The sequence below is a fragment of the Engystomops pustulosus genome, unplaced genomic scaffold (assembly GCF_040894005.1).
Source record: "Engystomops pustulosus unplaced genomic scaffold, aEngPut4.maternal MAT_SCAFFOLD_117, whole genome shotgun sequence".
Classification (NCBI taxonomy): Eukaryota; Metazoa; Chordata; class Amphibia; order Anura; family Leptodactylidae; genus Engystomops; species Engystomops pustulosus.
The window spans coordinates 315676-338438 of NW_027284998.1; the positions used below are offsets into that span (position 1 = coordinate 315676).

General features: G+C 55.9%; 1 protein-coding gene and 1 non-coding gene across 2 annotated transcripts; one reads left to right on the forward strand and one right to left on the reverse strand.

Annotated features, from left to right (window-relative positions):
- Positions 1–497: 497 nt before the first annotated feature.
- On the reverse strand, positions 498–839 carry LOC140107122 (small Cajal body-specific RNA 2). Its single transcript, XR_011851006.1, has one exon. It is a non-coding gene; the product is annotated as a small Cajal body-specific RNA 2 (non-coding RNA).
- Positions 840–1166: 327 nt separating this feature from the next.
- DDX5 (DEAD-box helicase 5) lies at positions 1167–14111 on the forward strand. The gene is made up of 13 exons (XM_072131668.1): positions 1167–1324; positions 5102–5261; positions 5404–5500; positions 8867–9000; positions 9075–9140; positions 9222–9363; positions 9440–9600; positions 9677–9849; positions 9931–10041; positions 11777–11838; positions 11921–11980; positions 12984–13202; positions 13444–14111. Exons 1-13 carry the CDS (start codon positions 1284–1286, stop codon positions 13812–13814), a joined length of 1797 nt encoding a protein of 598 aa, XP_071987769.1. The 5' UTR covers positions 1167–1283; the 3' UTR covers positions 13815–14111.
- Positions 14112–22763: the final 8652 nt, after the last annotated feature.

Here is a 22763-nt window from a genome sequence, read left to right on the forward strand (position 1 = left end):
CTGAGGATTTTCCCTATATAGAAAGCTGCGGCCTCGCTGTGCGGTGTGAACACGGCCTTATTCCCGCTTCTATCTGCTGATGTATAAGAAGGGACGTCCTCGGTGCAGGATCAGCCCCTTCCCTCCATGATGCCAGGCGCACAGGGGAAGGGGTTTGGGGACCACATTCATGTTATCGGGAGGCGCAGGTTACTGCAGGTTTGTGTCTCCCCCATAAAGGATCCTGTCCCCAGATTTCTCTCAGGGAAGCTCCTTCCTGGAATTCCCTCCTCTATAGGAAATCGCACCCTTTACCTATAAAATCATAACGAGAGACGAGTCAAGTATAGAGGCTGCAGGGTCATCATTAGTCACATAGCACCTAGAAACCTGCTGCTGGTGCCATAGTACAGCTAAGACTCGTCTCTCCAATGACACCAGGATTGTGGAGGCAGCGGCAGGTGAGGGGGCGCCCGGCTCTGTACCGCACAGTGTGAACACGTCCTGTAGGAGCCGCCTGGGATCAGAATCGCTTCTATACTCACAAACCACCGGAGCGGTTTAGTATATCTGATCAATTCATCACATCCTGAGCGGCGGCCTGAGGAGCCTTGTCCGGGCACACGGCCCCAGCACGGGGCATAGCCGGGAGGGGGTCATCACATCACCGCCGGGCGCAGGCGCCGACACCCGGGGCCATCAGATAAGATCAATGTGTATAGAGGATAGGACCCGCACACTCACCCGCACACTCACCCGCACACTCACCCGCACACTCACCCGCACACTCACCCGCACACTCACCCGCACACTCACCCGCACACTCACCCGCACACTCACCCGCACACTCACCCGCACACTCACCCGCACACTCACCCGCACACTCTACTAAACGCGTTTCCGCCGTCTTTTTTATCCTTCTCCGATTCCGTCGCCCCGCCCACATGGTCGCGGCTGCGTCCTCCGCCGCCATCTTTGTCAGGGGCACTACTTTCTCTCGCAGATCGTCTCTATTCCCCGTAATGTTCCGTTTCCTCGGTGAACGCGTCGCATAGAGTACAGCGGCATCTGGCGAACCATTCTACGTCCTGCCAGGCTGTTAGAGGGTGTTAGAGGCCGTTTGCCCACACATGAGATGGCGGCAGTGGGCGGGGCAGTGGCGGCGGAGGGATACGTGACGTCACGGTGCGGCGCTGTCTTGTGGGCGGGCTCTGGCGGCGGATCTCTCCCTTTATAACCGGCAGCCGAGGCTCGCACATCTTCCCGCGCCTCCTCCGCTCCAGCTCTGCACACACAGCAGCATCATGCCAGGATTCAACGACCGAGACCGCGGCCGCGACAGAGGGTAAGTCCCGGGGTGCGGGGAGTCTTGGGGTTGTGACCCGCGGGTGTTTCATGTGGATGTTTTTTGTTGTTTCCCGGGATCCTCCGTGTTGCTCCCGGCTGTGTCCGGTGCCGCCTTCTCCTCGGGTTGGGCTGTGAGGGGAAGCCCCGGCCCCGCCATGCGGCGCGCACACAAAATGCCGGCTCTTTGTCTCCACACAAGATGGCGGCGGCGGGAGGTGGGGGAGGGGCGGCATGCGGTACCGCCGGCGCCTAAACCCTGTCTGGACCGGGCCATAGACCATACATGACATCACAGCACCGGCCACGGCACCGGAATTACTGGTCACAGCCCCAGAGTAACGGAATATACCGGCCACGGCACCGGGATTACTGGTCACAGCCCGAGAGTAACGGCCCCGGAGCCGGGAAATGGCGGAATATACCGGGGACGGCGGGGATGCTAATATATACCGGTATAACGGCCCCGGAGGGAAATGGCTCTTTGGATTATGACGTCATTGTGATATTTTAGGATTTTGTTAGGTTTTCCTAAATTCTGGCCTGTTACACTGTAGCGGCTCCTCGGCTGGGCTGTTGTTGTCCTGTTACACTGTAGCGGCTCCTCAGCTGGGCTCTGGCTCTGGCCTGTTACACTGTAGCAGTTCCTCAGCTGGGCTCTGGCTCTGGCCTGTTACACTGTAGCGGCTCCTCAGCTGGGCTCTGGCTTTGGCCTGTTACACTGTAGCGGCTCCTCAGCTGGGCTCTGGCTTTGGCCTGTTACACTGTAGCGGCTCCTCAGCTGGGCTCTGGCTCTGGCCTGTTACACTGTAGCAGCTCCTCAGCTGGGCTCTGGCCTGTTACACTGTAGCAGCTCCTCAGCTGGGCTCTGGCCTGTTACACTGTAGCAGCTCCTCAGCTGGGCTCTGGCCTGTTACACTGTAGCAGCTCCTCAGCTGGGCTCTGGCCTGTTACACTGTAGCGGCTCCTCAGCTGGGCTCTGGCCTGTTACACTGTAGCGGCTCCTCAGCTGGGCTCTAGTTGTCCTGGCACACTGTAGCGGCTCCTCGGCCGGGCTCTATTTGTCCTGGCACACTGTAGCGGCTCCTCAGCTGGGCTCTGGCCTGTTACACTGTAGCGGCTCCTCAGCTGGGCTCTGGCCTGTTACACTGTAGCAGCTCCTCAGCTGGGCTCTGGCCTGTTACACTGTAGCGGCTCCTCGGCCGGGCTCTAGTTGTCCTGTTACACTGTAGCGGCTCCTCGGCCGGGCTCTATTTGTCCTGGCACACTGTAGCGGCTCCTCAGCTGGGCTCTGGCCTGTTACACTGTAGCGGCTCCTCAGCTGGGCTCAGGTTCTGGCCTGGCACACTGTAGCGGCTCTTCAGCTGGGCTCTGGCCTGTTACACTGTAGCGGCTCCTCAGCTGGGCTCTGGCTCTTGCCTGTTACACTGTAGCGGCTCCTCAGCTGGGCTCTGGCTCTGGCCTGTTACACTGTAGCGGCTCCTCAGCTGGCAGCAGGGATGTAGCGCTGTGTAAGGAGTCATGTGAGTCACAGCCGGTGATGTGCGTCATGTGTACAAGATGGCCGCCCGCGTGGTGCGCTCAGGGTGAGTCATCGGGGTTAACCCTTACCTGAGGCGGCCGGTATCCCCATGTCTATTACTCCCTGTTATCAGCCTCCGCAGCCTGGGGGCAGGTGACGTGTATTGCCCCGCACTGTGGGGTGTGAGGCTGCCCTGTGGCCCCTTTAAGACCAGGGGTTAGGCCCCTGCAGTGGGGGGGAGGGGGTGTGTGGCCCCTTTAAGGCCGGGGTGGGGCCGCGGCTCCTGGTGACGCTCAGTACAGCGTGTACTCGGCTTCCTGGAAATGATGATGAGCGGCCACTTGTTGTGTCATGGTCCTTCCGGCACACTGTGACGCCCCTGCAGCTGATGGTCGCTCCTCCTGTACACTGTGCTGCCCCTGCAGCTGTGATAGTCTGGCCTCTGGCACACTGTGCTGCCCCTGCAGCTGTGATAGTCTGGCCTCTGGCACATTGTGCTGCCCCTGCAGCTGTGAGTCTCTCCTCCTGCACACTGTACTGCCCCTGCAGCTGTGATAGTCTGGCCTCTGACACACTGTGCTGCCCCTGCAGCTGTGATAGTCTGGCCTCTGACACACTGTGCTGCCCCTGCAGCTGTGATAGTCTGGCCTCTGGCACACTGTGCTGCCCCTGCAGCTGTGATAGTCTGGCCTCTGGCACACTGTGCTGCCCCTGCAGCTGTGATAGTCTCTCCTCCTGCACACTGTGCTGCCCCTGCAGCTGTGATAGTCTCTCCTCCTGCACACTGTGCTGCCCCTGCAGCTGTGATAGTCTCTCCTCCTGCACACTGTGCTGCCCCTGCAGCTGTGATAGTCTCTCCTCCGGCACACTGTGCTGCCCCTGCAGCTGTGATAGTCTCTCCTCCTGCACACTGTGCTGCCCCTGCAGCTGTGATAGTCGCTCCTCCGGCACACTGTGCTGCCTCTGCAGCTGTGATGGTCGCTCCTCCGGCACACTGTGACGCCCCTGCAGCTGTGATGGTCGCTCCTCCGGCACACTGTGACGCCCCTGCAGCTGTGATAGTCTGGCCTCTGGCACACTGTGCTGCCCCTGCAGCTGTGATAGTCTCTCCTCCTGTACACTGTGCTGCCCCTGCAGCTGTGATAGTCTCTCCTCCTGCACACTGTGCTGCCCCTGCAGCTGTGATGGTCGCTCCTCCTGCACACTGTGCTGCCCCTGCAGCTGTGATAGTTTGGCCTCTGGCACACTGTGACGCCCCTGCAGCTGTGATAGTCTGGCCTCTGGCACACTGTGCTGCCCCTGCAGCTGTGATGGTCGCTCCTCCGGCACACTGTGACGCCCCTGCAGCTGTGATGGTCGCTCCTCCGGCACACTGTGACGCCCCTGCAGCTGTGATAGTCTGGCCTCTGGCACACTGTGCTGCCCCTGCAGCTGTGATGGTCGCTCCTCCGGCACACTGTGACGCCCCTGCAGCTGTGATAGTCTGGCCTCTGGCACACTGTGCTGCCCCTGCAGCTGTGATGGTCGCTCCTCCTGCACACTGTGACGCCCCTGCAGCTGTGATAGTCTGGCCTCTGGCACACTGTGCTGCCCCTGCAGCTGTGATAGTCTGGCCTCTGGCACACTGTGCTGCCCCTGCAGCTGTGATAGTCTGGCCTCTGGCACACTGTGCTGCCCCTGCAGCTGTGATAGTCTGGCCTCTGGCACACTGTGCTGCCCCTGCAGCTGTGATAGTCTGGCCTCTGGCACACTGTGCTGCCCCTGCAGCTGTGATAGTCGCTCCTCCGGCACACTGTGCTGCCTCTGCAGCTGTGATGGTCTCTCCTCCTGCACACTGTGACGCCCCTGCAGCTGTGATAGTCTCTCCTCCTGCACACTGTGACGCCCCTGCAGCTGTGATAGTCTCTCCTCCTGCACACTGTGACGCCCCTGCAGCTGTGATAGTCTGGCCTCTGGCACACTGTGACGCCCCTGCAGCTGTGATAGTCTGGCCTCCTGCACACTGTCACGCCCCTGCAGCTGTGATAGTCTCTCCTCCTGCACACTGTGACGCCCCTGCAGCTGTGATAGTCTGGCCTCTGGCACACTGTGCTGCCCCTGCAGCTGTGATAGTCTGGCCTCTGGCACACTGTGACGCCCCTGCAGCTGTGATAGTCTGGCCTCTGGCACACTGTGCTGCCCCTGCAGCTGTGATAGTCTGGCCTCTGGCACACTGTGACGCCCCTGCAGCTGTGATAGTCTCTCCTCCTCTTACAGATTTGGCGGAGGTCCCCGCTTTGGAGGAAACAGAGGAACATCTGGAAAGTACGGAAACCCCGGGGAGCGGCTGGTGAAGAAGAAATGGAACCTGGAGCAGCTCCCAAAATTTGAGAAGAATTTCTACCAAGAGACCCCGGAGGTGGCGCTCAGGACCCCGGTGAGTGCGGCCCCCCTGCCCCCCACACTGAGGGGCTTCTGTCTCCTGTATAAGGTTACCCGGCCTTTGGGGTTCCCCATTCTGTATATTTGGGGTCCCCCTGGTCTCCCTCTTCTCATGTCGTGTTGTTTGTTCCTTGCAGCAAGAGTGTGAGCAGTATCGCAGGAGTAAGGAGATCACCGTGCGGGGCCACAACGTCCCCAAACCCATCCTCAGCTTCCATGATGCCAACTTCCCAGGTGCGTCCCCCCGTCCCTGTGGTGCGGTCCTGTGTCACGTCCTGTCCCCCTCTCCTCCCCATCCCTGTGGTGCGGTCCTGTGTCACCTCCTCTCCTCCCTCTCCTCCCCATCCCTGTGGTGCGGTTCTGTGTCCCCCCCCTCTCCTCCCCATCCCTGTGGTGCGGTCCTGTGTCCCCCTCCTCTCCTCCCCATCCCTGTGGTGCGGTCCTGTGTCCCCCTCTCCTCCCCATCCCTGTGGTGCGGTCCTGTGTCCCCCTCCTCTCCTCCCCATCCCTGTGGTGCGGTTCTGTGTCCCCCCTCTCCTCCCCATCCCTGTGGTGCGGTCCTGTGTCCCCCCCCTCTCCCTCCCCATCCCTGTGGTGCGGTCCTGTGTCCCCCTCCTCTCCTCCCCATCCCTGTGGTGCGGTTCTGTGTCCCCCCTCTCCTCCCCATCCCTGTGGTGCGGTCCTGTTCCCCCTCTCCCTCCCCATCCCTGTGGTGCGGTTCTGTGTCCCCCCCTCTCCTCCCCATCCCTGTGGTGCGGTCCTGTGTCCCCCCCCTCTCCTCCCCATCCCTGTGGTGCGGTCCTGTGTCCCCCTCCTCTCCTCCCCATCCCTGTGGTGCGGTCCTGTTTCCCCCTCTCCTCCCCATCCCTGTGGTGCGGTCCTGTTTCCCCCTCTCCTCCCCATCCCTGTGGTGCGGTCCTGTGTCCCCCTCTCCTCCCCATCCCTGTGGTGCGGTCCCCCTCTTCCCCATCCCTGTGGTGCGGTCCTGTGTCCCCCCCTCCTCTCCCTCCCCATCCCTGTGGTGCGGTCCTGTGTCCCCCCCTCCTCTCCCTCCCCATCCCTGTGGTGCGGTCCTGTGTCCCCCCCTCCTCTCCCTCCCCATCCCTGTGGTGCGGTCCTGTTCCCCCTCTCCCTCCCCATCCCTGTGGTGCGGTCCTGTGTCCCCCCCTCCTCTCCCTCCCCATCCCTGTGGTGCGGTCCTGTGTCCCCCCCTCCTCTCCCTCCCCATCCCTGTGGTGCGGTCCTGTGTCCCCCTCCTCTCCCTCCCCATCCCTGTGGTGCGGTCCTGTGTCCCCCCTCCTCTCCCTCCCCATCCCTGTGGTGCGGTCCTGTGTCCCCCCCTCCTCTCCCTCCCCATCCCTGTGGTGCGGTCCTGTGTCACCTCCTCTCCCTCCTCTCCCTCCCCATCCCTGTGGTGCGGTCCTGTGTCACCTCCTCCTCCCCATCCCTGTGGTGCGGTCCTGTGTCACGTCCTGTCCCCCCTCTCCTCCCCATCCCTGTGGTGCGGTCCTGTGTCACCTCCTCTCCCCCCTCTCCTCCCCATCCCTGTGGTGCGGTCCTGTCCCCCCTCTCCTCCCCATCCCTGTGGTGCGGTCCTGTGTCCCCCTCCTCTCCCTCCCCATCCCTGTGGTGCGGTCCTGTGTCACCTCCTCTCCCCCCTCTCCCTCCCCATCCCTGTGGTGCGGTCCTGTGTCCCCCTCCTCTCCCTCCCCATCCCTGTGGTGCGGTCCTGTTCCCCCTCTCCCTCCCCATCCCTGTGGTGCGGTCCTGTGTCCCCCTCCTCTCCCTCCCCATCCCTGTGGTGCGGTCCTGTGTCCCCCTCCTCTCCCTCCCCATCCCTGTGGTGCGGTCCTGTGTCCCCCTCCTCTCCCTCCCCATCCCTGTGGTGCGGTCCTGTGTCCCCCTCCTCTCCCTCGCTCCCTGCTCACTCTCCTCTCCCCATCCCCTCCCCACCCTCGCTGCCTGCTCACTCTCCTCTCCCCATCCCCTCCCCACCCTCGCTGCCTGCTCACTCTCCTCTCCCCCATCCCCTCGCTGCCTGCTCACTCTCCTCTCCCCCATCCCCTCCCCCCTCGCTGCCTGCTCACTCTCCTCTCCCCCATCCCCTCGCTACCCTCGCTGCCTGCTCACTCTCCTCTCCCCCATCCCCTCGCTACCCTCGCTGCCTGCTCACTCTCCTCTCCCCCATCCCCTCGCTGCCTGCTCACTCTCCTCTCCCCCATCCCCTCGCTACCCTCGCTGCCTGCTCACTCTCCTCTCCCCCATCCCCTCCCCACCCTCGCTGCCTGCTCACTCTCCTCTCCCCCATCCCCTCCCCACCCTCGCTGCCTGCTCACTCTCCTCTCCCCCATCCCCTCCCCACCCTCGCTGCCTGCTCACTCTCCTCTCCCCCATCCCCTCCCCACCCTCGCTGCCTGCTCACTCTCCTCTCCCCCATCCCCTCCCCACCCTCGCTGCCTGCTCACTCTCCTCTCCCCCATCCCCTCCCCACCCTCGCTGCCTGCTCACTCTCCTCTCCCCCATCCCCTCCCCACCCTCGCTGCCTGCTCACTCTCCTCTCCCCCATCCCCTCCCCACCCTCGCTGCCTGCTCACTCTCCTCTCCCCCATCCCCTCCCCACCCTCGCTGCCTGCTCACTCTCCTCTCCCCCATCCCCTCCCCACCCTCGCTGCCTGCTCACTCTCCTCTCCCCCATCCCCTCCCCACCCTCGCTGCCTGCTCACTCTCCTCTCCCCCATCCCCTCCCCACCCTCGCTGCCTGCTCACTCTCCTCTCCCCCATCCCCTCCCCACCCTCGCTGCCTGCTCACTCTCCTCTCCCCCATCCCCTCCCCACCCTCGCTGCCTGCTCACTCTCCTCTCCCCCATCCCCTCCCCACCCTCGCTGCCTGCTCACTCTCCTCTCCCCCATCCCCTCCCCACCCTCGCTGCCTGCTCACTCTCCTCTCCCCCATCCCCTCCCCACCCTCGCTGCCTGCTCACTCTCCTCTCCCCCATCCCCTCCCCACCCTCGCTGCCTGCTCACTCTCCTCTCCCCCATCCCCTCCCCACCCTCGCTGCCTGCTCACTCTCCTCTCCCCCATCCCCTCCCCACCCTCGCTGCCTGCTCACTCTCCTCTCCCCCATCCCCTCCCCACCCTCGCTGCCTGCTCACTCTCCTCTCCCCCATCCCCTCCCCACCCTCGCTGCCTGCTCACTCTCCTCTCCCCCATCCCCTCCCCACCCTCGCTGCCTGCTCACTCTCCTCTCCCCCATCCCCTCCCCACCCTCGCTGCCTGCTCACTCTCCTCTCCCCCATCCCCTCCCCACCCTCGCTGCCTGCTCACTCTCCTCTCCCCCATCCCCTCCCCACCCTCGCTGCCTGCTCACTCTCCTCTCCCCCATCCCCTCCCCACCCTCGCTGCCTGCTCACTCTCCTCTCCCCCATCCCCTCCCCACCCTCGCTGCCTGCTCACTCTCCTCTCCCCCATCCCCTCCCCACCCTCGCTGCCTGCTCACTCTCCTTTCCCCCATCCCCTCCCCACCCTCGCTGCCTGCTCACTCTCCTTTCCCCCATCCCCTCCCCACCCTCGCTCCCTGCTCACTCTCCTCTCCCCCGCAGCTACTATCATGGAGGCCGTGCAGCGGCAGAACTTCACGGAGCCGACCCCCATCCAGAGCCAGGGGTGGCCGGTGGCCCTCAGCGGAATGGACATGGTGGGCGTGGCCATGACCGGCTCTGGTAAAACCCTCTCTGTAAGTATTGGGGTGACCCTTGTGTTGGGGGGGGTGTGGGGTGCAGGGCGCAGCTGACTGTCCCCTCTCCGCAGTATCTTCTCCCTGGGATCGTCCACATCAACCACCAGCCCTTCCTGCAGCGAGGAGACGGACCCATTGTAAGTATCGGGGCCTGGGGGGCGGGGCTAGGGGAGCCCTACACCGGGGGCGGCGGTTTCTTACAGCGATTGTCTTTCTAGCTCCTGGTGCTGGCGCCGACTCGAGAATTGGCTCAACAAGTGCAGCAAGTGGCGGCAGAATACGGGCGCGCCTGCCGCCTGAAGTCCACCTGCATCTATGGAGGGGCCCCCAAGGGGCCACAGCTGCGGGACCTGGAGAGAGGTAAGTGCCCGGCACATGCTGGGGGGGTGGGGGCTGCTCTGTGCGGTCAGTGTCACTCACCCGCTCCCTCCTGCAGGTGTAGAGATCTGCATCGCAACGCCCGGCCGTCTCATCGACTTCCTGGAGGCCGGAAAGACCAACCTGAACAGGTGCACCTACCTGGTGCTGGACGAGGCCGACAGGATGCTGGACATGGGCTTCGAGCCCCAGATCAGGAAGATTGTGGACCAGATCCGGGTGAGTAGAGGTGCTGCCCCCTGCAGTCAGGTGCCCTGTATGACAGCACCGTGTAACATGTGACCTCCGTCCACAGCCCGACAGACAGACCCTGATGTGGAGCGCCACCTGGCCCAAAGAGGTGCGCCAGCTCGCCGAGGACTTCCTCAAGGACTACGTGCACATCAACATCGGAGCCCTGGAGCTCAGCGCTAACCACAACATCCTGCAGATAGTGGACGTGTGCAACGACGGGGAGAAGGACGACAAGTATGTGACCCCCCATAGTATAATCCTGCCCCCCATAGTGCAGAACACCCATCACTCACCTACTGCTCCCCCCCCCCCCAGGCTGGTGCGGCTGATGGAGGAAATCATGAGCGAGAAGGAGAACAAGACCATAGTGTTCGTGGAGACCAAGAGGCGATGTGACGAACTCACCCGCAGGTTACGCAGAGATGGGTAAGTGATGCCGCCAGGAGTGCAGCTCTGGAGTATAATGCAGCATAACTAATGTCATGTATGTACACAGTGACTGCACCACCAGCAGAATAGTGAGTGCAGCTCTGGAGTATAACACAGGATGTAACTCAGGATCAGTACAGGATAAGTAATGTCATGTATGTACACAGTGACTGCACCAGCAGCAGAATAGTGAGTGCAGCTCTGGGGTATAATACAGGATGTAACTCAGGATCAGTACAGGATAAGTAATGTCATGTATGTACACAGTGACTGCACCAGCAGCAGAATAGTGAGTGCAGCTCTGGAGTATAATACAGGATGTAACTCAGGATCAGTACAGGATAAGTAATGCCATGTATGTACACAGTGACTGCACCAGCAGCAGAATAGTGAGTGCAGCTCTGGGGTATAATACAGGATGTAACTCAGGATCAGTACAGGATTAGTAATGTCATGTATGTACACAGTGACTGCACCAGCAGCAGAATAGTGAGTGCAGCTCTGGAGTATAATACAGGATGTAACTCGGGATCAGTACAGGATTAGTAATGTCATGTATGTACACAGTGACTGCACCAGCAGCAGAATAGTGAGTGCAGCTCTGGGGTATAATACAGGATGTAACTCAGGATCAGTACAGGATAAGTAATGTCATGTATGTACACAGTGACTGCACCAGCAGCAGAATAGTGAGTGCAGCTCTGGGGTATAATACAGGATGTAACTCAGGATCAGTACAGGATAAGTAATATCATGTATGTACACAGTGACTGCACCAGCAGCAGAATAGTGAGTGCAGCTCTGGGGTATAATACAGGGTGTAACTCAGGATCAGTACAGGATAAGTAATGTCATGTATGTACACAGTGACTGCACCAGCAGCAGAATAGTGAGTGCAGCTCTGGGGTATAATACAGGATGTAACTCAGGATCAGTACAGGATAAGTAATGTCATGTATGTATACAGTGACTGCACCAGCAGCAGAATAGTGAGTGCAGCTCTGGAGTATAATACAGGATGTAACTCAGGATCAGTACAGGATAAGTAATGTCATGTATGTACACAGTGACTGCACCAGCAGCAGAATAGTGAGTGCAGCTCTGGGGTATAATACAGGATGTAACTCAGGATCAGTACAGGATAAGTAATGTCATGTATGTACAGAGTGACTGCACCAGCAGCAGAATAGTGAGTGCAGCTCTGGGGTATAATACAGGATGTAACTCAGGATCAGTACAGGATAAGTAATGTCATGTATGTACACAGTGACTGCACCAGCAGCAGAATAGTGAGTGCAGCTCTGGGGTATAATACAGGATGTAACTCAGGATCAGTACAGGATAAGTAATGCCATGTATGTACACAGTGACTGCACCAGTAGCAGAATAGTGAGTGCAGCTCTGGGGTATAATACAGGATGTAACTCAGGATCAGTACAGGATAAGTAATGTCATGTATGTACACAGTGACTGCACCAGCAGCAGAATAGTGAGTGCAGCTCTGGGGTATAATACAGGATGTAACTCAGGATCAGTACAGGATAAGTAATGTCATGTATGTACACAGTGACTGCACCAGCAGCAGAATAGTGAGTGCAGCTCTGGGGTATAATACAGGATGTAACTCAGGATCAGTACAGGATAAGTAATGTCATGTATGTACACAGTGACTGCACCAGCAGCAGAATAGTGAGTGCAGCTCTGGAGTATAATACTGGGTGTTGTGTTGCAGGTGGCCGGCTATGGGTATCCATGGTGATAAGAGTCAGCAGGAGCGTGACTGGGTGCTGAATGGTGAGTATCTTCCTGTGTTTTGGGTCTCGTGAGATGTTTTTTTCCTTTTACCCTTCTCTGATTTTGATCTTTGTCTCTGCAGAATTCAAACATGGCAAATCCCCCATCCTGATTGCCACAGACGTGGCCTCCCGTGGTCTAGGTCAGTATAGCGCCCTCCCCGGGGCCCGCGCTGTCTGTACTTGTATGTTTTTATATTTGTATAGAAGGTGGACTCCGTTCTTTAACCTGTGCCATTCTCCTGAGTTTTGTTTTTCACAAGGTGCGGTCTGTATGGCATGGCTAGGCATGACGTCCGGAGGACTCGAGGGGGACGGAGGACTAGTGGATAATTCGGTTGGCTGCTCCCAGCCGGGTAGAGATGGAATAAAGCAGAGAGCATTGTGTGCCAGTATCTTCAAAAGGCGGAGACGTTATTAATGTGCAGCCACCACGTGCACGCTCGCCGCTCAGCGCTGTCACTCGGGAGCCGTGCGCTCCGCGATGAGGCGAGGATCCGGCCATGACGTGCCGGGGGGAGGGAGCAGGCGTCCTGGTGGTCATGAAATTGTCGCTTCTAAGCCTTTTGTAGACTTGTTGGTGAGTACTGGCACATGAGTGTAGACGGAGCAGCACTCAAAGATTTCACGATCCTCCCTCGCCTGTAGCGTAGTCGTCATGCTGAGACCTGCCTGAGGGCAACAAATTTCTCTCAAGTGAACCCCGGGGCTTCTTGGGAGCTCTTGCCGAGACGGGTGAACCACCAAAAAAATCCAAAGCTCTGCCCTGCGATCCCGGCACTCCCCATATTGCTTCATGCGGGAGTCGTGGTTGTTGGGTCTTGGCAAGTGTTGAGCTTCTTATGAGTGTGTGAGGACCTCGTGCAGTTCTCTCCTGGGTCCTCTGTTGGCGCACATGAGGAGGCTACTGCCACGTTTGGTGGCCGTACCGCGCAGAAGCTGTGAGATGTCACTTGATATTGGCTGGGAGTCGGGTGATGTCACGGTTGGAGCCCCTGGCTCGGTGCTTTGGTAACGCTTGTTGTTTGCAGCTGCGCCCCCCTCTTGTAGAGCGCCCCCTCTAACGTGTCTTTCTGGTCTGGCTGTTGTTGTGTGCAAATCCTTCCCCTTGCTCCTTCCTCTTTGCCACACTGCAACCCTTTACAGATGTCGAAGACGTCAAATTTGTCATCAACTATGACTACCCCAACTCCTCCGAGGACTATATCCACCGCATCGGCCGAACCGCCCGCAGCACCAAGACGGGCACCGCCTACACCTTCTTCACCCCCAACAACGCCAAGCAAGTCAACGACCTGATCTCCGTGCTCCGCGAAGCCAACCAGACAATCAACCCCAAGCTGCTGCAGCTGGTGGAGGACAGAGGTGAGTGCGCTCTAGTCACACCCAGAGCTGCAGTGCCTCTCCAAGGCTTGTGGCTAGAAGGTCCTTGTACAGTCCTAGTCTTGTACTCTAGTCACACCCAGAGCTGCAGTGTCCATAGCTTGTGGCTTTAAGGTCCTGTGTCTTATCCTTGCACAGTCCTGGTCTTGTACTCTAGTCACACCCAGAGCTGCAGCCCAGGCTTGTCCTATGCCCTGGTTCTCACTGTGTCTTCCCTTTGCAGGACGCTTCCGCGGCAGAGGAGGAATGAACGACCGTCGTGACCGCTTCTCTTCAGGCAAGAGGGGCTGGGGGGATCGGGAGAATTACAACCGAGGTTTTGGTGCTAAGAGAGACTTTGGAAACAAACCCCAGAACGGATTTGGGGCTCAGTCATACAACAGCAGCGCCTACAGCAATGGCTACGGAGCGCAGGCCATGGCGAGCGCCTACCAGAACGGAACCTACACCAACGGCTACGACGCCAGCCAGTATGCAGCCGCCATGCAGAACGGGATGGCCCAGCAGGCGTACACCTACCCGACAGCAGCCACGGCCACGGCAGCCACGCCCTCCATGCTGGGATACGCCATGGCCGGAGCCTACCCGCAGTGAGGGGCCGCACAGCGCCAGGCATGGGGGTTTTTAAGTTTCTTTGGTTTCATACTTGCTCTTTGTATTGTTATTTTGGACGCCAGTTATTTAAGTCTGGAGGGGACGTGCGGGGGCTGCCGGCAGTGACTGTAGTGCACTTCTCACTATTTAAGTTGACCGTTTCTCTACATTCCTGAAGACGTTTTAGTTTATTTTTTTGTACTAGAAGATGCAGCCAGTGTGTTCACCGTCGATGTACAGTGATTGAAGTACAGTCCGGGGGCGACGCATGGCCCTCAATAAAGACCATTCAACTCACACGCTGTCTGTGCTGATTGTAGGGGGAAGGGGGGGGACATGCTGTGGCTTCAGGGGAAGGGGGGGGACATGCTGTGGCTTCAGGGGAGGGGGGGGACATGCTGTGGCCTCAGGGGAGGGGGGGACACGTGCTGTGGCCTCAGGGGAGGGGGGGACACGTGCTGTGGCCTCAAAGGAGGGGGGGGGACACGTGCTGTGGCCTCAGGGGAGGGGGGGGACACGTGCTGTGGCCTCAGGGGAGGGGGGGGGACACGTGCTGTGGCCTCAGGGGAGGGGGGGGGACACGTGCTGTGGCCTCAGGGGAGGGGGGGGGACACGTGCTGTGGCCTCAGGGGAGGGGGGGGGACACGTGCTGTGGCCTCAGGGGAGGGGGGGGGACACGTGCTGTGGCCTCAGGGGAGGGGGGGGACACGTGCTGTGGCCTCAGGGGAGGGGGGGGGACACGTGCTGTGGCCTCAGGGGAGGGGGGGGGACACGTGCTGTGGCCTCAGGGGAGGGGGGGGGACACGTGCTGTGGCCTCAGGGGAGGGGGGGGGGACACGTGCTGTGGCCTCAGGGGAGGGGGGGGCGACACGTGCTGTGGCCTCAGGGGAGGGGGGGGCGACACGTGCTGTGGCCTCAGGGGAGGGGGGGGCGACACGTGCTGTGGCCTCAGGGGAGGGGGGGGGGACACGTGCTGTGGCCTCAGGGGAGGGGGGGGCATGCTCTGGTAGAGGATGAGGGGGGGACACTATCACATAGATAATACTCTGGTAGAGGATGAGCTTTTGCCCCCCAATGGGGGGGGCAACAAGCTGTTGCCTCATGCAAGCAGGGCCAGATTAAGGGTCCCAGCGTTATGGAGCACCTCATTTAGGATGGGGGCCCCCCCAGCTCAGCAGCCAATGCGGGGCCCCCTCCCATAATATATGTAAAAGATATTACATACAGTTTCAAAGCTCTAGAGATTATAGAAACAATGGTATCTTTCGTTTTAGATAAATTCCTACTTTTACTAAATGATTTCCAATTTTGGTCCATGACAAACTAAAAAATACTCCCGCCATATTACCGAATAATACCACAATACTGTTACCAAAAGAACTAACATAATTCCAATATTCCAAACAATAGCGCTACAATTTGCAAGTGATCCCTTGAAACTGACCCACAGGATCACCACAACATGACCGGTATTACCAATAATTTACCAACTATAAACTCCATTTACTGATGATCCTTACAGCCATATTGTTATAATACAAACACCACGAGCAGAGAACAATATCACTACTGACACCTCTGTACAAGCCCAAATACTAACATTACATCAGGATTATCACCACTACATAATGACTACAATACTAAATGATAATCTACACACACAGACCAGTATCTACCAGCATATAGTGACCATATAGTAGTATATACCAGTCCTGCACAGAGGCCGCAGTGTCATCCAATCACTTACAGGTGACGTCCCTCATGTTGTCTCTTCCCTTCTGTCTGATCTTCCAGGAGACTTCTTCCATCCATGACTCTGTGTGGGTTTATCATATGTACCCCTCACACCACAACTGACCACACTGTGCCCCCACATATATCATATATACCCCTCACACCACAACTGACCACACTGTGCCCCCACATATATCATATATACCCCTCACACCACAACTGACCACACTATACCCCCGCATATATTTTATATACCCCTCACACCACAACTGACCACACTGTGCCCCCACATATATCATATATACCCCTCACACCACAACTGACCACACTGTGCCCCCACATATATCATATATACCCCTCACACCACAACTGACCACACTGTACCCCACATATATCATATATACCCCTCACACCACAACTGACCACACTGTACCCCCACATATATCATATATACCCCTCACACCACAACTGACCACACTGTGCCCCCACATATATCATATATACCCCTCACACCACAACTGACCACACTGTGCCCCCACATATATCATATATACCCCTCACACCACAACTGACCACACTGTACCCCCACATATATCATATATACCCCTCACACCACAACTGACCACACTGTGCCCCCACATATATCATATATACCCCTCACACCACAACTGACCACACTGTACCCCACATATATCATATATATCCCTCACACCACAACTGACCACACTGTACCCCCACATATATCATATATACCCCTCACACCACAACTGTACACACTGTGCCCCCACATATATCATATATAACCCTCACACCACAACTGACCACACTGTACCCCCCACATATATCATATATACCCCTCACACCACAACTGACCACACTGTGCCCCCACATATATCATATATACCCCTCACACCACAACTGACCACTGTGCCCCACATATATCATATATACCCCTCACACCACAACTGACCGCACTGTACCCCACATATATCATATATACCCCTCATACCACAACTGACCACTGTGCCCCACATATATCATATATACCCCTCATACCACAACTGACCACTGTGCCCTCACATATATCATATATACCCCTCACACCACAACTGACCACTGTGCCCCACATATATCATATATACCCCTCACACCACAACTGATCACACTGTACCCCCACATATATCATATATACCCCTCACACCACAACTGCCCACACTGTGCCCTCACATATATCATATATACCCCTCACACCACAACTGACCACACTGTGCCCCCACATATATCATATATACCCCTCACACCACAACTGACCACACTGTGCCCCCACATATCATATATACCCTCACACCACAACTGACCACACTGTACCCCCACATATATCATATATACCCCTCACACCACAACTGAGCACACTGTACCCCCACATATATCATATATACCCCTCACACCACAACTGAGCACACTGTGCTCCACATATATCATATATATCCCTCACACCACAACTGACCACACTGTACCCCCACATATATCATATATACCCTCACACCACAACTGACCACACTGTACCCCCACATATATCATATATACCCCTCACACCACAACTGACCACACTGTGCCCCCACATATATCATATATACCCCGCACATCACAACTGCCCACACTGTGCCCCCACATATATCATATATACCCCGCACATCACAACTGACCACACTGTGCCCCCACATATATCATATATACCCCTCACACCACAACTGACCACACTGTACTCCACATATATCATATATAACCCTCACACCACAACTGACCACACTGTACCCTCACATATATCATATATACCCCTCACACCACAACTGACCACATTGTACCCCACATATATCATATATACCCCTCACACCACAACTGACCACACTGTGCTCCCACATATATCATATATACCCCTCACACCACAACTGACCACACTGTGCTCCACATATATCATATATATCCCTCACACCACAACTGACCACACTGTACCCCCACATATATCATATATACCCCTCACACCACAACTGACCACACTGTACCCCACATATATCATATATACCCCTCACACCACAACTGACCACACTGTACCCCCACATATATCATATATACCCCTCACACCACAACTGTACACACTGTGCCCCCACATATATCATATATACCCCTCACACCACAACTGACCACACTGTGCCCCCACATATCATATATACCCTCACACCACAACTGACCACACTGTACCCCCACATATATCATATATACCCCTCACACCATAACTGACCACACTGTACCCCCACATATATCATATATACCCCTCACACCACAACTGACCACACTGTGCCCCCACATATCATATATACCCTCACACCACAACTGACCACACTGTACCCCACATATATCATATATACCCCTCACACCACAACTGACCACACTGTGCTCCCACATATATCATATATACCCCTCACACCACAACTGACCACACTGTACCCCCACATATATCATATATACCCCTCACACCATAACTGACCACACTGTACCCCCCACATATATCATATATACCCCTCACACCACAACTGACCACACTGTACCCCACATATATCATATATACCCCTCACACCACAACTGACCACACTGTACCTCCACATATATCATATATACCCCTCACACCACAACTGACCACACTGTGCCCCCACATATATCATATATACCCCTCACACCACAACTGACCACACTGTACCCCACATATATCATATATACCCCTCACACCACAACTGACCGCACTGTACCTCCACATATATCATATATACCCCTCACACCACGCCTGACCACACCGTGCCCCCACATATATCATATATACCCCCTCACACCACAACTGACCACACTGTACCCCACATATATCATATATACCCTCACACCACAACTGACCACACTGTACCCCCACATATATCATATATACCCCTCACACCACAACTGACCACACTGTACCCCACATATATCATATATACCCCTCACACCACAACTGACCGCACTGTACCTCCACATATATCATATATACCCCTCACACCACACTGTGCCCCACATATATCATATATATCCCTCACACCACAACTGACCACACTGTACCCCCACATATATCAGATATACCCCTCACACCACAACTGACCACACTGTGCCCCCACATATATCATATATACCCCTCACACCACAACTGACCACACTGTAGCCCACATATACCATATATACCCCTCACACCACAACTGACCACACTGTGCTCCACATATATCATATATACCCCTCACACCACAACGGACCACACTGTACCCTCACATATATCATATATACCCCTCACACCACAACTGACCACACTGTAGCCCACATATACCCCTCACACCACAACTGACCACACTGTGCCCCACATATATCATATATACCCCTCACACCACAACTGACCACACTGTGCCCCCACATATATCATATATACCCCTCACACCACAACTGACCACACTGTGCCCCCACATATATCATATATATCCCTCACACCACAACTGACCACACTGTACCCCCACATATATCATATATACCCCTCACACCACAACTGACCACACTGTGCCCCCACACCACAACTGACCACACTGTGCCCCCACATATATCATATATACCCCTCACACCACAACTGTTCACAGTGTACCCCAATATATATCATATATACTCCTAACACCACAACTGTTCACACTGTACCCACACATATACCCACCACACTGTACCCCTGACCAGTGTTAATACACACACAGTGATGTCACAGGACAGAGGGTTAATACACACACACAGATGTCACAGAACAGGGGGTATTACAGTGAAGTCACAGCACCAACATTATCAATAAGATAAAACCATAACAATAACTGATGACAATAACCCCTCACCCCAATGCTGCCTCACTATAGACACTAGGAATATAACAGGACATGTACAGTACAGGCTGAGAGCTATCTCACACTAGAAGGTTAGTCAGTGAGTACAATACTGATCTGACACAGGCAGAAGTGCGCTCTAGTACCTCACAGGTGACATATCTTCTCCTTCAGGGCCAGAATCGGCGTAACTTATGGCTGAAGAATCTTCCACCAGATGTCTCCAGCTCCCGACAGCACATGCCCCACACTGTGCACCTAAAAATACCACAGTTACTCACAGTACAATGCCACCTGGATAACAGAAATATGCCCCCCCCCCCCAAATATAGCCCATAATAAAACCTGTGTTCCCTGCATATATTACTATAGTACAGACCCTGAGTAATACTGCACCCCTAATTATATGTCACCTCCCAATTACACAATAAATGGTTCCCCCATGACTTAATTTATACATTGATCCCTTTAATGAATTAATTTCCCTATTTATGGCCCTTTCTAATATACTGGGGCGCCACATGAATTTTAGAGGCTGGCCCCCTCAAGTAATTATTTAATATACTGCCCCCCCCCATTTAGTTATTTAATATACTGCCTCCCCCACCCTTTGAACTATTTTACATACTGGGCCTCACCCCCAATACATTTCATACACTGGGCTCCTCTGTAAATTATTTTATATTCTGCTCCCTCCATTAATTATACTGGGCACCCAAATGAATTTTGTACCCTTCACTCTTTGGGTCAGTAAGATCAGAGGGATACTAAATTTATGCAGGTTTTATGGTTTTATTGAGTTAAATTAAAACCTCATCACGAAAAAAGGGGGTTTTGTCATCTTCTGACGCTAATAACTTTTTCATCCATATGTACTTGAGTATAAGCTAAGCTTTTCGTCTTATACTCGAGTCAAGAAAAAAAAAAAGAAAGTCAAAACTCACCTTTCCGACCTGAGCAGGTCTTCTCTTGTTCCGTCGGCAGCGTATACAGACCTGCCGCTGCTGATGGAAAGGTGGCGTCGGAAAGGTGAGTTTTGACTTTCTTTTTTTAAGTGCTACCGAGGGCAGGAGCTGGCTATATATGGGGTCAGGTGCAGGCTATATACCAGGGCAGGAGCTGGCTATATCGGGGGCAGGTGCAAGCTTTATACCAGGGCAGGAGCTGTCTATATCGGGGGCAGGTGCAAGCTTTATACCAGGGCAGGAGCTGGCTATATATGGGGTCAGGTGCAGGCTATATACCAGGGCAGGAGCTGGCTATATACAGGGGCAGGAGCTTGGCTATATCGGGGGCAGGTGCAAGCTTTATACCAGGGCAGGAGCTGGCTATATCAGGGGCAGGAGCTGGCTATATCAGGGGCAGGTGCAAGCTATATACCAGGACAGGAGCTGGCTATATACAGGGGCAGGAGCTGGCTATATCAGGGGCAGGAGCTGGCTATATATGGGGTCAGGTGCAGGCTATATACCAGGGCAGGAGCTGGCTATATACAGGGGCAGGAGCTGGCTATATCAGGGGCAGGTGCAAGCTATATACCAGGGCAGGAGCTGGCTATATCGTGGGCAGATGCAAGCTATATACCAGGACAGGAGCTGGCTATATCGGGGGCAGGTGCAAGCTTTATACCAGGGCAGGAGCTGTCTATATCGGGGGCAGGTGCAAGCTTTATACCAGGGCAGGAGCTGGCTATATATGGGGTCAGGTGCAGGCTATATACCAGGGCAGGAGCTGGCTATATACAGGGGCAGGAGCTTGGCTATATCGGGGGCAGGTGCAAGCTTTATACCAGGGCAGGAGCTGGCTATATCAGGGGCAGGAGCTGGCTATATCAGGGGCAGGTGCAAGCTATATACCAGGACAGGAGCTGGCTATATACAGGGGCAGGAGCTGGCTATATATGGGGTCAGGTGCAGGCTATATACCAGGGCAGGAGCTGGCTATATACAGGGGCAGGAGCTGGCTATATCAGGGGCAGGTGCAAGCTATATACCAGGGCAGGAGCTGGCTATATCGTGGGCAGATGCAAGCTATATACCAGGACAGGAGCTGGCTATATCAGGGGCAGGTGCAAGCTTTATACCAGGGCAGGAGCTGGCTATATCGGGGGCAGGTGCAAGCTTTATACCAGGGCAGGAGCTGGCTATATCGGGGGCAGGTGCAAGCTTTATACCAGGGCAGGAGCTGGCTATATCAGGGGCAGGTGCAAGCTTTATACCAGGGCAGGAGCTGTCTATATCGGGGGCAGGTGCAAGCTTTATACCAGGGCAGGAGCTGGCTATATATGGGGTCAGGTGCAGGCTATATACCAGGGCAGGAGCTGGCTATATACAGGGGCAGGAGCTTGGCTATATCGGGGGCAGGTGCAAGCTTTATACCAGGGCAGGAGCTGGCTATATCAGGGGCAGGAGCTGGCTATATCAGGGGCAGGTGCAAACTATATACCAGGACAGGAGCTGGCTATATACAGGGGCAGGAGCTGGCTATATCAGGGGCAGGAGCTGGCTATATATGGGGTCAGGTGCAGGCTATATACCAGGGCAGGAGTTGGCTATATACAGGGGCAGGAGCTGGCTATATCAGGGGCAGGTGCAAGCTATATACCAGGGCAGGAGCTGGCTATATCGTGGGCAGATGCAAGCTATATACCAGGACAGGAGCTGGCTATATCAGGGGCAGGTGCAAGCTTTATACCAGGGCAGGAGCTGGCTATATCGGGGGCAGGTGCAAGCTTTATACCAGGGCAGGAGCTGGCTATATCAGGGGCAGGTGCAAGCTATATACCAGGGCAGGAGCTGGCTATATCGTGGGCAGATGCAAGCTATATACCAGGACAGGAGCTGGCTATATCAGGGGCAGGTGCAAGCTTTATACCAGGGCAGGAGCTGGCTATATCGGGGGCAGGTGCAAGCTTTATACCAGGGCAGGAGCTGGCTATATCGGGGGCAGGTGCAAGCTTTATACCAGGGCAGGAGCTGGCTATATCAGGGGCAGGTGCAAGCTATATACCAGGACAGGAGCTGGCTATATACAGGGACAGGAGCTGGCTATATCAGGGGCAGGTGCAAGCTATATACCAGGGCAGGAGCTGGCTGTATACGGGGGCAGGGGCTGACTATATCAGGAGCAGGTGCTGTGTATATATGGGGACTGGCTGGCTATATATGGGGCAGGAGGAGAGCTATATCAGGGGCAGGTGCAAGCTTTATAGCACAGCAGGAGCTGGCTATATAGGGGGGCAGGCTACATCAGGGGCAGGACCTGGGTGTATATGGGGACTGGCTGG

Bases quoted from the DNA above. Each gene is read 5' to 3' on its own strand.
- DDX5 (XM_072131668.1), top strand. From the start codon at position 1,284: ATGCCAGGATTCAACGACCGAGACCGCGGCCGCGACAGAGG. The intron at 1,325-5,101 runs GTAAGTCCCGGG...CTCCTCTTACAG, and splicing joins GACCGCGGCCGCGACAGAGG to ATTTGGCGGAGGTCCCCGCT. The intron at 10,042-11,776 runs GTAAGTGATGCC...GTTGTGTTGCAG, and splicing joins CGCAGGTTACGCAGAGATGG to GTGGCCGGCTATGGGTATCC.